Raw genomic sequence first — 13,795 nt, forward strand, 5'->3', positions numbered from 1 at the left:
CCAAAACGACCTTGTTGTGTTTTTTAAAAATAGAACATGACCCCCCCACCCCCCATGACACCTACCTGATTCATCATGTATTGGTTTTTTAAGTTGATGTGTGAAGACAGAGATAAGAAACATTCCTCTGAGAGATAACCTTCAAAGAACAGTTCATTAGTCTGTCATTTACAGGCAGCCACTATTTAATGAATGAATACACAGTATGACTTCCTTTGCTACAGTACATAATAATACCCAGAAACTGTGAAATACAGGGCAGTAGAGTGATGTATTTAATGATTGAAGTGTCCTGCACCATGTGGCACTACAACATCCAACATGATCATGTAACAAATTGTGATGTACAATTTCAAAAGAAAACATTTCAAGAGATCCAATTTACATAACAGAAATGTGAATCAAACAAGATACTTTTTTTTAGATGGGAGCCAAATAGGCCTATATATAATGACACATAACATTTACAGTATACCTCATGAGTCAAAATTGAAAATGAAAGTTATTTAGCAGAAGATCTTGACCAGATGAATAACTGCTACGGTAAAGTAAGGAAACATTTATCAAGTATACTTAGCAGTTAGATCATTATTACCTCTAAAAACACCTCAAGCGCTACAACATTTGTCAAGAAAATTAAAGTAAAAGCACCTATTCTGTGAGCAGAAAAACAAGATAGTAAAACAGCTGAAACAACATGTTGAAAGTCTATGTGTTTGAGTGTGACTGTGTGGGTGTATGTTAAGGGTTATACAGTATACATGCCTGGCTGGGTGTTGAGGTTAAGGTTGAGGCTGAGGTTGCAGATACCTTGTGATCACCTGTTTTCCCAGTCATCACAAGGTGCTAGTGGTATCAAGAAGGAAGTTAGTCAAACACATCAACAAGCAGGATGAGGGCCCTGGAAAGGGATGCAGCCTGAGCAGCGTGGAGAGCTTTTGAAACTGGGAATGGTGTTGTTTGTCTGACATATTTGAGACCAGAAGGTGATAACCTCTGCTGTGACAATGATAAGGTCAATCAGGTATGAAACAAATGCGAAATATATAAAATAAAGCACCTGTTTCTAAAAGGCCCAATGGTCCAGAAAAAAAGATTATTTATACAGCTAAAATGTTTATAGCACACAATTTTAGAGTGTATGAAGGGTTTAAAATAATTTCAAAATCCCTTTTTCATAAGGCACTGGATTAGAGACACACCAACACCTCTAGTTGGAAGTTAGAAACATCTGTTTTAAGCCTCTGGAGTCTTAATAAATTAATTTTTGTCTTTGTATAGCACTTTTTAAACTGTCCTTACCCCACATGCATGGTATCTATTTCTTTCAGCACAAACTCAGCTATAAGTCTGACTTCTCATTTTTAACAAAGTATAACGTTGGCAGGAATCTAAAAAACATGAGAAATGACGCAGGCTCAAATGTACAAATCTTAAGTGATAATCACTCAAAATATTACTATAGAACCATTATACATTGTAAAAAAGATTGTTTGACTATTAATACACACAACTACAGCAGAAATATGTAAGAAATTAAACTATAATACAGTCTATTTACATTTACACAAAAAAACACACTAAAAGTATGTATGCCTATAAATCACTGAAAATATTAATTATGTAGAGTTTTTAAAAAAGTAAGGTCCACAGACATAAATGAGTGGATTTTCTCCACCTGTCTCTACATGATATATATGATGCATAAACCTCTATTACTGTAAACATGCGAGTATTCACTGATTAGTAAAAAAAGATTAATATAAAATTATTTTCACTGTTAAATTATAACTTTTATTTGAGAATAACACTGTAAACAATGGCACTCATTCTTCTCTGTTTCATTAATATGTTAAAACTTTACATCACTGCAGATGACACCCCCCACCCCCATCACTCCATCATATAATACTTGTGTGGGCAGTGCAATCTATATTATATGAAGAATCTAATTAGCTTTATATAACCTAATGAGCTTCAAAGCCATATTGTCAAAATACAAAAGTGACAAAACCTGAATTCATCATCCAGCTGTCAAAACAAAGTCTTTTAAATGGCCATTCTGTGAGAAGAAACGCCTTCGACTACACTGAAACCACAGCGGTCTCAAAGTCTTTGTCCTGCATCCATGACTGGGAGGACAGGTAAACTCCTGCCCCCTCCTATTTGGCTGCTTCAGCTCACTCTCCTGTGTGACAACCTCACTCCCATTGTAATGCAGAGTAGCATGGCCAGCCATAATGAGCAAATAGCAGCTGGAGCTACCTGCATCTGCTGGCAGGTAAACAGACAGCGGGGGTACTTGCACTTATGTTCTGACTGTTTGCACAGGATCACTGAGGGATGCCGGACACTCAGGGGCGAATTCACAAAAGGATTGCGCGGCGTTTGCGGCCGCTAAACCTGCATAAATACGACAAAAAGAAACCGTGTAATTCCCAAAGCTCCCCCTAACTGCTCTCCCAAGCAAATAGCGTGTCGGTGCTCCGGTGGTATTTGCAGGTATGTAAATGAGGTAATATGTATTTGGCGCAAAATTGGCCCCTTTCTATGCAAATGAGCCTAATTGAAAAACAAGGTCAAATTCACAAAGACCAACGCTAATAGCCACACGCAGTTAGAGTGAAATTATTAGCGTCTTCGGGGAATTGGTTGTAACTTATAAAGGGGCGTCACACCCGGAATTTCCAGTGATCATGGCAGCTGTGATTGTAGCCAGGGGAAGCAACAGCGCATCACAGCACATCACATGCGCACAGGTGGCACAGAGACAGTACCATACCTGATACTCACCATGAGGGAATGCAACTATAACACAACATAAAACCTGCTGCTGTGAGAAACGGAGATGGTGGTTACGCACTGTAACAGTCCAGCTGCAAGTATTGTCTTACACATATATATAGTCGAGCTAATTATTCTCTGTGTGTTTATCATGTATTATAAAAAAACCCCAACAACTTCGTCCTTCACCCTCCGCTGGTGGTCTCATCCTTCGAGCTGGGTCCTCTACCAGAGGCCTGGGAGCTTGAGGGTTCTGCGCAGTATCTTTGCTGTTCCTCGTACTGCACTCTTCTGGACCGAGATGTCTGGTGTTCTTCCAGGGATCTGCTGTAGCCACTCCTCCAGTTTGGGGGTCACTGCCCCAAGTGCTCCGATGACCACGGGCACCACTGTTGCCTTCACCTTCCAGGCCTTCTCCAGCTCTTCTCTGAGCCCTTGGTATTTCTCTAGTTTCTCATGTTCCTTTTTAATGATGTTGCCATCACTTGGTATTGCCAACGGCTTTCCTCTGCTGTTTGTCCACCACCACGATGTCTGGTTGGTTCGCCATTACCATTCTGTCAGTCTGGATCTGGAAGTCCCACAGGATCTTGGCTCGGTCATTCTCTACCACCTTTGGAGGTGTTTCCCACTTTGACCTCCGGGTTTCCAGTCCATACTCAGTGCAGATGTTCCTGTACACTATGCCAGCCACTTGGTTATGGCGCTCCATGTATGCTTTTCCTGCCAGCATCTTACACCCTGCAGTTATGTGCTGGATTGTCTCAGGGGCCTCTTTGCACAGCCTACACCTTGGGTCTTGTCTGGTGTGGTAGATCTGGCACACTAAAGCACACTGCAGCGATGAACTGTGAAGTCAACCTGTTCAACTATCCCTTCGCCCTTTCGCCATCCAAACCTGGTCCACTAATGGTGAGCTCAGCAATTCACTTATAATATAAAAATATGAAATATAATATTTCATTAAAAGTTTTGAGCAAACTAGGTGTTAAGGGATAATGTCCTGACTTGCTTAATTTCATAATTTTACATAGCTGTGTTAATTCTGAAGAAGATTTCGATTTATCCTCTTTAATCATGAATGGTCATGGTGATTTGGTTATGTTGTGGTTTGGTTATGTTTTTAAAAATGCGCTTTTCCTTAGGATTATATTGCAATTATTTAAGCATTGCCATAATAATGTGCGTACAGTGTGAAATGAGCATAAATTCATATTTTGCTCAGGATAAAACACGTGAGTTGTATGTAATTGGCTATTTATTTTCTGAAATGAACATGAAATTAATTCAGAGCAAACATTTTACATATCAAAGTCTGTTTACAGGTCTACAGCCCACTGTGAGTCTAACAATGTTATAAGAGTGCAATGCTAAATCAGTGGTGTAGGCTACTCTTTCAAAGAAGGCTTCATTTCTTTCAGGATGTGCGGGTCGCTCTGGGAACTTATAATGGGATTTATTTCATTATTTTCTGACATTTCTGCCGCTGGCAGGCGGTGAATGCAACTCTTTCAGCGTCACTCTGGTGCTCGGCTTCACCATGTTCCTCAACATCCTCAACGATGAGCTCCCTGGAGACAGCCAGTGCAGCCCCATCATCCGCCCGTCAGCTTGCATGCAGACACAAACACACTCATACAAACTCTCAAACGAAGTATATGAACAGCATCACAGTTTGAGACACTAACTGTCTGTCTGTGCTGCAGGAACCCACTTCTGTATGTGTCTGGTCTTCTTGGTGTTGAGCATGTTGGAGTCCGTGGTGCTGACGCAGTTGGCCAAAGATGGCGGCATCATTTTCTGCTGCTGGTCCAAAGGGCCAGTCCTAGAGAACAGGGAAAAGAAAGAGGATGAGGGTGAGGAAGCTCGTTAAACAAATACTGCAAGTGTTGAGTCGGTGCTGCAATACTTGATATTGAGCAGGGAATTTTGATGCTCACAAAGTCTCGATTTTGGATAAACAAAAAACACTGTATGATCTGTTGTGATTGCTACTTCGACCCCTACAGAAGCCAAAGGTGACATTAGTGTCATTCAGCTGAATGCCTGAGGACAGTCGAATGCTCAGAAAGGTGTCCAACTTCCTGGAAAATATTGACGCAGGTACACTGGAAACTGAGAGACATCAGAAGTTTGCCAACGCAAGATATTTTTCTGAATCTATTCCTTTTTTTGGCACTGTATACTTTTTTGCAATGACTTATGTGATGATAAATTATAAATGTACAGTTAACCATTTTGATTTCTGGTACTAATAATACGGTTTAACTGTGTGTTATTGCATGCCATTACTTTATTGAAACAGCTAAACTGAGCTGTTCTCAATAAAATTACAAATTTATGATTACATAAGATCTCATAAAATCAAATGCAAATATTGAAAGATTGAAGCAAATCTCACCTCACATTTATTACATTTGTTACACGTTACATTCACAATAATATCATAAAACAATATAATGTTGTGGTGCTGATTTGTACTTATAGTTCATCTCTTGATGTATGAAAATGTGTTAGCATATTCTAAAAATCAAACAAATAAAGGAATTTCATCTTTCACTCCTGATATCTTTTTCCCCTGACTGAGTCACATGATGCATGTAAGTGTATGAAATGATTATTTAAAAGATTGTCCAATATTCCATAACACCCTCTTCAGGACATGTATGGCAGTATTCCAGGATGTTATTCTGAGGGAATAAAATCAGTAGAATAAGGTACAATATAATAGAAATATATAAAATGCAAGGAAAAGACAAATGAAACGAAGTATGTGACACAGAATCTGCTAAACTAAAATGTTCCTTTGTTGCCGCCTAGTGGGTGAATCACTCACTGCAGACAGACTGGTGCTTGATTAGTTTCTACACCGATACTCTGACCTGGACCTGATGACATTTTAACCAGCAGGACTTCAGCTTGAGTTGAATATTTCACAACTCTGTGTCTGTCCACCATTAAAACAAAGCTGCTGAAGGGCAGCTAATGAGAGGTGAATATACTGATAGGTGTTAATAACATAATGTTAAGAAAAATCAATGGGTATGTCTGAGGTAATTTGCAGGGAATTTATGAGATTTTGACACTTAATATCCTATGAAACCACTTGAACACCCCTGTTATACTGTTATTATTAAGGAATTACTGTTCAATATACAGAATGTTTAGATATCATGATCATGGGGTTATTATAGTTGCTCAATTGTGTTTACAATGAGCCTTTAGTAAGAGTTGCAGTCAGAAATGATGGTTATAAGTTTACTGTTGTCTCTTTTTTTTTTTGTAAAACACAACACTTTCCTCAGAGAAGTCCTGGGTAAATGACCAGTTTTTGTATAAAATCACACCCAAGCAGCACTTATATCAAAACATTTTAACTTTTAGAAACTCTACAATTTATAACAATGTTTTTGTTTTTTTTAGTAGGCACAATAAGGTAACAGATCTGTTTATATACAGTATATTATCCCCAAATACCTTTTTGAAAACAGTGTACAGTACATTAATTGATGCTGCCTGCAGGGCTGTGGCTCAAACTCAAGCTATATGTGAAACACATTTAATGCTTTCATTTTTACAACAAAACTGCTCTGAATTTAGGGCAATGTCTAGATCCAAATCCCCTTTAGGACTCAGGCATTTTAACATCTTTAATGTCTTCTTAACTCCTGATTTAAGATGAATTAAAGCATATTATGAACTGTGGCAGTCTTGTGGTAAACTCAGCTTAACGGTAAGGTTTTGATAGTGATTTTACATTTCACAATTACCTTACATCAATGAAAATATAACTCTCCCTGTGCTCTGTACCGATGCAATTACCTGCACTGCCAAAACAACTGTACAAAATGTATTCTCTAAAGCAACTAAACTGTATTTTATTCGAATTATTAGAAAAGTTAGACTTCATCAGTCAATGAATTCAGAGGAAACAACACATACAAAACCCTTTTTACGAAAAACTTTAGTGAAATTACAAAATAAAAACACCCTTTAGAAAATACCAGCCATTTTCAACAGGAATCAAGTAAATATAATGTGTCCATCCAGCATCGTACTCCGTCACACTGCAAATGGTCATCACACATCCTCTTCAACTTCAAGGTCGCTCTGATTTCTTCATTGCCTTTAGTGAAAAAAATTAAAATGGAAAAGTTAATGCATCATGTCATTAAGACAAAACGTAAGGAGGGAAGTATGATTGCTTTTCACATACCTGTTTAAAAATCTGGACACCAAGATAGTTCTTTGCCATGTTTCTCAGGTTGGACTTTCCACCCACCTTGCATCTGACATAGCCATACAGGTTGGCCCATTGTAAAACCAAGCCCATGATTACTACCGCCTGTAGGGCAAAACATTTTTTTAAATAATTACAAAACAGGAACAAGACATGAACCAACAATTAGCAGCTAATTAGACAGAAATGAAATTGACATCCACTTTCAAAAACACTGAACTAACCAGCCATTTAATCTTGAGAGAGAAGATGGTACTGAACACAAACATGACCCAGAAGACGGGGCACACGATGAGTCCGAGCCAGAAGATCCGTGACTCAGCATGAGATGCCGTGTTCATACTGTGTGTCTGCTAAGAAAAGTAAACAAGATTTAATTTCATGTTATTCGATAAACAAATCCAAGAAAAAAAACTGTTATAGTACTTGGATATTCATGTCCGACGTCCCCATTGTGCCGTATGATATGTCTGAGAGAGGACAATGCAGCTGTTCTTTCTAACACTATCTTCAATTGTCCAATAAGGTCATGCAGCTACATTACACTGTAAAAAGGCAAATGTTATATTAGCACTTTAAATCGCTGCAAGGTGTACTTAGTCAGTGAAATTGTAGATGTGCCATATTTTCTGGAATGCAGTCGCCTCGGTGTTAGGTTGAATATCCGCGATTTTACTGAGATCTCTATTATTTTCAAGAGAGCTGGGGTTGCTCGCTGCCAAGGTCACATTTTAAAAAAAGGAAACGTGATGAGGCTGTTTAGCTTACAAAGGATGTTTTACTCTGGCTTGAGCTTCTGCTTACCTTCCATGACTCAAATACCCAGTGGCTCTTTCCATCGTCATCCACTTGATTCCACCACCGAAGGCCCACCAACAATCTGCCTGACACATTCTGGGGGTGAAAAAGGGGAATCCATCTATAAATGAAAACCTGGTGCTTTGATTTGATTCTACCATAAACAACATACTCATAATACACTTGTCCAAATATTCACAAAACAAAAACAAGCACAAACAATACAGAGCATGAAATTCAAGAGTAACAATGGTTAGAAAATTAATCAGCAACAATTTAAATAACCAATGAATCATTTCAGTCATTTTTCAAGCAAAAATGCCAAACATTCTCTTGTAACAGCTGCTTTAATGTGAGGATTTGATGCTTTTCTTCGTCATAGGAATATAGTTGGGTTTGGGATGTCATCTTGGGCTGTGGGAAATCTAACAGGAACATTTCATACTTTTATATTGTATAAACTAAATGATTAACTGATTAATCGAGAAAATCATTTGCAGATTCATCGGTAATGAAAAACATCGCCATAGTTGCAGCCCTACATGTAACAAAAACAAGGTGTTGTGTATAAAACAGAAGCAAGATGATTTCTTTCCATAGTAGTCCTGTGGTTAAACTATACCTGACCTGCTCACCTTGACTGTCCAGAAGTCACATGACAGCAGGAGGATGATGGTGACCATACAGGCAATGAAACCAGTGCTGAGGATATCACACAGTAAGTAGACCAAGATGGCACTTGTTCGGAAAAAGAGATGGAAGAATGAGGCCAGTGGATGTCTGAAACGCAGATTGTCATTGTATTCTTTATAATTAAAACAAAACATTTGGTCAGAATACAGGAAGTTACTTATGACACTTAGATATAACCAAAAAATTAGCACATCTGACCTAATTTTGGACTTTCTTAACCTGATGTGATCCTCATCTTCACCAAAAAGAGGCGCGTCTTGGGAGTCCTGAAAACAAAACAAAAAAACATTAGCAGGTTAACGCTATGCTACACGCACATTGTACAGACCGAGCAGAATGTCTGTTTCCACGGCTTAGTTTGTCACTTCAGTCTTAAAAGTCGTAAATATTAAAGTTTAAAATGTCGATACAGTTAAGCTATACTCAAAACGGTTTCTAACTAATAAAAAAAAACAAATTTAGGATCGATAACCTGTCTCTGCATTTTGACGCTTCGGGATGTATTTCCTGGTGACGTGGTTGTAAATAAAACGGTGTGCTAAGGACCCCAAGAAAGTGTGGCTTTAACTTTGCCTGACTCAAAGGTAAGCCTTTCATATCCAGCCCAAATAAATAGCAATTTATGTCGCATGTGATCGTTCCAATGTGAATACATACTTTAAAAGATCTTCCAAAGGCTTTGGCAAAGCATTTCTTTAGTTTAATTAATTTACTCTTTGCATAGGTTTTGCCTAACAAAGTCCCAAAAAAGACAATTAGGGCTGCAACTAACAAGTAGGCTACTTTCATTATCAATTAAGCTACTGATTATTTTCTAGATTAAATTAATTCATTATTTGATCTACAAAATGTCCGAAAATTGTTTTTAAAAAATGGCCATTAGAATTTCCTAAAGCCCAAAGTGACATCCTAAAAAAAGAAAGAAAAACAGCAACATTGAGATGCATGTAACTAAAAAATGTTTGGTATTTTTGCTTGAAAATGACTTAACCAATTAAATCAAAATGTTGATTAATTTTCTGTCTGTTGACTAATCAACCAATTGACTAATTCTTTGAGCTATAATAAATATCTGTTTTAAAATAGATGCTAGCTAGATGTAGCTGCTATCTTTCAAAATAGGCTTTTTTTACAAGTAATAATTCTAATAATAATAATTGGTGACACAATGAATCATTCTCTTTTACTCGGCGTGTATTGCTTGCCTTTATTTTGTGTATACAGAGGCTGAAGCATAAAATTAGTCATACAAGATTAGCTTTCACAATCAATTATTTTTTAACTTCTGAAAATAACATTTTGACACATTTACACAGGCTATAATCAGACATCAAGGTCAATATCTACTTCACAACTTTAAAGAGAAATAACAAAGCATTATCAAAATGAGCTACAATTTAAACAAAACAGCTTTATAATGTCAACATTGTACAGCATATGCTCCTGCAGCATTATGAGGTCAGAAAAACCTCAAACAGACTGGCGACTGAATGCATACGGTAAAAGATGCCAAAAGGAAGTCCAATATTCACAACAGAGGCCCACATGTTGAATTTGTAGAATTCAGTTTCAGTGTTGTGGTCAAACTGGGGACGAGCACCAAATGCTGGCATGATCCACAGCTGTCAAAGAAAGAAACAAGAGAACAGGTTTGAGTATTTGGTGAATTTTAAAACAGTGAATTTGAGAGTGTGAGGGAGACCGATACTCACTATGACGTTGCCCAGCAACAGAAACACACAGACCTCCTTCAACACCCGTCTCTTCCACAGCAGTTTGGGTCTATGCTCAGCCGTGTGGCCGTGCAGGCTGTGTGCTGTGAGTACTGGGCTGGACTTTGTGTCCATGTTTGATCCTTCAAGATCTTTGCTCAGATCTTTGCTTGGCTGTAGCACATACGGATTCACAACCACAGTGATCGGGTGAACCACGTGGAAGGGCTCCCGATGCAGACCTTCGATGATGAAAAAGTTCTGCAGACCAAGTTGGATCACCATCAGGATACCCCAGGCCAGGTTGAGCCTGTTCAGGTGGCCTTGAGCTCCAGTTGCAACCATGGCTACGATAGTGAAATAGCTGATGATGAACTGTCCCAGTGAGGCTCCCACCAGCAGCCCCACATCCAGGCTGCGAGTGGGGTTTTTCTCCGATACATGCTCCCTGTGGTCCACCTTGTAGATAGCACAGCCGATCACAGTGGAGACAGACATCAGGGTCACTGTCACTATGTTCATGACCAAGTGCATCATCACTGCGTTGTCTTTCTTGTCATCATCATTATTGTCTTTTTGCATTTCCATCTCATATACAATGAAGGTTGCCAGACCCGCCACCACTAAGAGAATTCCTGCCACAGGACCGAGAAAAACATCCTTCAGACAGAATTTGATGCGGTGGTTGCCATGTTCGTCTACTACTCTACCGACATTTTTCCACAAGATGTAGGCCATAGCAGAGGCAAAGAGACTGTACTCGATGTTGAAGGGGTACAAGTAGTAGTAGGCCACCTTGAAGATGCTACATGAAGTGTGGCTGCACTTGCATGTATTGTCTCCATAACCCACTGTAAGATATGACAGGGCATGGGTGGAGAGAAGTGTTATGTTGTGGTATTTTATTGATTGCTATATCTACTTTGATTGCTTTATGTGCTATAATTACCTTTGTTGATGTACATGCTTCGTCCAGAGAGTTTAGTGGTGTTGCTCGGATGGTTGGGAACTGTTGTTTGGTGAAGGGATTCCTCAGTGACCGCAGTCATCCACACAACTAGATTTGTGGAGAGGGTGAGCATCAGCCCACAGCTAAATAAAAAGACAAGAGGGGAGCAAAAGGAAATAATGAGCGCAATATCCTCATCCGCAACAAAATCAGCATCCACAAAGTAGTTATAGTCTTGCTGCTTTTAATTTAATCTGGTTTTCAAATCAAAACTGGTGTATTACAGTTTAGACCTAAAACAATTAGTTGATCAATTGATTATTTGCTTGACAGAAAAATAAGTGGAAACAATGTTAATAGATTAATAGTTTAATTAAAAGTCCTTTTTTTAAGCAAAAAAATTACTGAAAATTACTGCTTCCAGCTTTTTAATATATTAAATATAATGTGAATGTTTGCTAGTTTTCTCAGTCCTCTTGATAGTAAACTGAATAACTTTTTTATTTTTTTATTAAAACACATCAACTTGGGCTCTGGGAAATTGTGAAAAGCACTAATATAATAATTGTACCTTTTCAAGGACTGGAAATAAAGAGAAAGACTGGATTTTGGCCATTTTTAAGTATCACAATAGATACCCTCAAGGACAGCATGTTTACAAAGACAGTGAATGAGGGGGGGGAATTCATTAATCACCTACCGTGTAACGTTTTTTTGTATCTGCACACAGTCCTTAGCGTGGATCCACAAAAAGTATGTCTGCCAATTGATTGCACAATTATATTTAATATTTTGCAATGATAAAGACTTTAGTACATTTCTAATTTCTTTGTAATTGGCATTTTTAGGCATTTTTACCTGCACAAGTATGAAAACAAGTTGCACCCCTGGGAATACAACTTTAACAGCGGAATCGCAGTGGAGGTAGCCCACATAGCTGGCTATCTTGAAAATGTCCATGACAATACTGAGAAGTCCAAATAGCACAAGTCCTCCTGAAGGAGCAAGGACATGTAGAACAGGGGAAAAATCATAAAACTGCTCTGTCAATACAAAACTTAATTCTAAAGCAAGTGCAATATTTACTCACCCCTAAGCCATACAGGTCCAGCATGACCATCCTTGTAAACAACAGCGTTTTCTTTCCTGGCCATATAGATGGTATAATAAAGCATCCAGATGGAGGTGAAAAGGAGGAGGATGATGAGGAAAACCTGCAGGTCAGGGGTGCTGATGTCTACCTTGTTGTAGGCACTGCCGCTGACCAAGGCACAGCCCAGGATCAAAATGTTTACACAAATGATCCCAGACAGCATCCATCCCCAGTTTCGACTCCGCTCCTTCACGACTCCACTGGAAGAGATGTTCAGGTCGGGTTCACATGTGCTCCCTGCTTGACCAGGTGCATTGATTTTGTTGGACAGCTGGGCCTCCTCTGTCTTCTTGTCTTTAATCACCATCCTGCATGGTTCACAGGGATTGCCATCAGTCAAACAGTTGCATGGATGGCCAGTGTTCAAACACATGGTTCCTCTCTCTAAGATCTATTCACAAATGAGTTGTGTGCTGCATCTGGTTCCATATGAGACAGTACAGGTTAAACAGCCACACCCGAGGTTCCCTTTAAAGATTCCGCCCAAGTTAAACCTTTCCACGGACTCAAAATCAGCATAATTGTCGCAGTGTTGGTGCTACACAAAAGAACAGTTTCAAATCAACAAATGGGATTTAATTTCATCCTTAATTTCATACTCCGCTTTAGTTTTGGCAAGCAATGCATGTAAACAGCGCTATATTGAGTAAGAATCCACAAACATGTTTACCTGGATTAGCTGTTCTATTTTCTTGAGGGAAGTCATCTACACTATCCCTCTCCATCTCTGATAAAATCAGGAATAACACCAGTACAAGTGAAACAGCCACATAATAATGTCAAAACAGCTCTTGTTGATTACCAAAATTGTGCTCTTTTGACAATTTGACAAATCAGTGACCTTCTAAAAAAGAAGAAAAGATTTCAGATGAAGAAAAGATTTCAGGATACCTGTAAGCCTACCTGACGTAGTATGATCCTGAGAAGCACTGAGCTGTCACAGCTTTTATATGCCTTCAAAAACACGGTAGTTTACTGTACAGTCATAAATGTCAATAAATCTGTTATGAAGAACACCATATTATCACCAAACACAATGTGTTTTGCACAAAACATTCATGTAAAGTTCAAAAGATGTTTCCAGGAAAACCTTTTCTCATGAAATCCAAAATACAAGAAACCGGTTCCTGTTTTGATAAACAGCAACAACAAAAAAAATTATACAATACATTTTTAATTCCAGTCATTTGTTGCACAAGTTTTAACAGCATGCACAAAATAGATATTAAAATAAGGAAATTGACATTATCAAAACCATATTTTCATGATCTTTTTGTATTTATAAATACTTTTGAGGCTTTATGGGTCATATTGTCTTTGACTTGTCTGACCGTTTTTTTTGTTTTTTTTTTGCTGCAGCTGCCACATGCAGCTATGCCTCAAAATCTAAACATCATCTAAATTCTCTAAATAGGTGTATCATGCGTAACTCGCCTCTCTTTTTGATTCAGTGCTTGAAGGGAATG

At 38.5% G+C, this 13,795-nt stretch overlaps 2 protein-coding genes and 1 long non-coding RNA gene across 14 annotated transcripts; 1 reads left to right on the forward strand and 2 right to left on the reverse strand.

The window, feature by feature from the left end:
- The first annotated feature begins 3,503 nt into the window (after window positions 1-3,503).
- On the forward strand, window positions 3,504-6,472 carry LOC122869147. The gene is made up of 2 exons (XR_006376259.1): window positions 3,504-3,696; window positions 4,206-6,472. It is a non-coding gene; the product is annotated as an uncharacterized LOC122869147 (long non-coding RNA).
- Window positions 6,473-6,730: 258 nt separating this feature from the next.
- On the reverse strand, window positions 6,731-9,110 carry zgc:112148 (uncharacterized protein LOC550424 homolog). 3 transcript variants are annotated; one of them, XM_044181832.1, is made up of 7 exons: window positions 8,988-9,110; window positions 8,714-8,781; window positions 8,458-8,560; window positions 7,829-7,918; window positions 7,249-7,377; window positions 7,001-7,129; window positions 6,731-6,910 (listed from the first exon to the last, which is right to left on the reverse strand). In XM_044181832.1, the coding sequence occupies exons 1-7, from the start codon at window positions 8,997-8,999 to the stop codon at window positions 6,884-6,886; spliced, it is 558 nt and encodes a 185-aa protein (XP_044037767.1). In that variant the 5' UTR covers window positions 9,000-9,110; the 3' UTR covers window positions 6,731-6,883. The 3 variants fall into 3 exon arrangements, with proteins under 3 accessions (XP_044037767.1, XP_044037766.1, XP_044037765.1); XM_044181831.1 differs by having other exon boundaries at window positions 7,249-7,374; window positions 8,458-8,602; window positions 8,988-9,109; XM_044181830.1 differs by having other exon boundaries at window positions 8,458-8,602; window positions 8,988-9,108.
- A 578-nt stretch (window positions 9,111-9,688) lies between these two features.
- Window positions 9,689-13,250, reverse strand: LOC122869144 (proton channel OTOP2-like). 10 transcript variants are annotated; one of them, XM_044181829.1, is made up of 8 exons: window positions 13,233-13,250; window positions 13,000-13,056; window positions 12,267-12,637; window positions 12,035-12,171; window positions 11,877-11,935; window positions 11,177-11,319; window positions 10,228-11,078; window positions 9,689-10,137 (listed from the first exon to the last, which is right to left on the reverse strand). In XM_044181829.1, the coding sequence occupies exons 3-8, from the start codon at window positions 12,634-12,636 to the stop codon at window positions 9,967-9,969; spliced, it is 1,731 nt and encodes a 576-aa protein (XP_044037764.1). In that variant the 5' UTR covers window position 12,637; window positions 13,000-13,056; window positions 13,233-13,250; the 3' UTR covers window positions 9,689-9,966. The 10 variants fall into 10 exon arrangements, with proteins under 10 accessions (XP_044037764.1, XP_044037761.1, XP_044037763.1 ...); XM_044181826.1 differs by having other exon boundaries at window positions 13,221-13,250; XM_044181828.1 differs by having other exon boundaries at window positions 12,267-12,867; window positions 13,221-13,250.
- Window positions 13,251-13,795: the final 545 nt, after the last annotated feature.

The sequence above is a fragment of the Siniperca chuatsi genome, linkage group LG21 (genome assembly GCF_020085105.1).
Source record: "Siniperca chuatsi isolate FFG_IHB_CAS linkage group LG21, ASM2008510v1, whole genome shotgun sequence".
In the NCBI taxonomy this organism is placed as follows: Eukaryota; Metazoa; Chordata; class Actinopteri; order Centrarchiformes; family Sinipercidae; genus Siniperca; species Siniperca chuatsi.

What these genes read in the sequence shown, in the direction of transcription:
- LOC122869144 (XM_044181820.1), bottom strand. Translation starts at nt 12,702, where the DNA reads ATGTGTTTGAACACTGGCCATCCATGCAACTGTTTGACTGATGGCAAT. An exon ending in ATACAAAAAAACGTTACACG is followed by an intron (nt 11,320 to 11,876) that starts GTAGGTGATTAA and finishes CTTTTTATTTAG; the next exon opens with CTGTGGGCTGATGCTCACCC. An exon ending in AAGCATGTACATCAACAAAG is followed by an intron (nt 11,079 to 11,176) that starts GTAATTATAGCA and finishes CATATCTTACAG; the next exon opens with TGGGTTATGGAGACAATACA.
- zgc:112148 (XM_044181830.1), bottom strand. An exon ending in GGGTATTTGAGTCATGGAAG is followed by an intron (nt 7,378 to 7,828) that starts GTAAGCAGAAGC and finishes TACTTTTCTTAG; the next exon opens with CAGACACACAGTATGAACAC. An exon ending in CTCTCAAGATTAAATGGCTG is followed by an intron (nt 7,130 to 7,248) that starts GTTAGTTCAGTG and finishes TTTGCCCTACAG; the next exon opens with GCGGTAGTAATCATGGGCTT.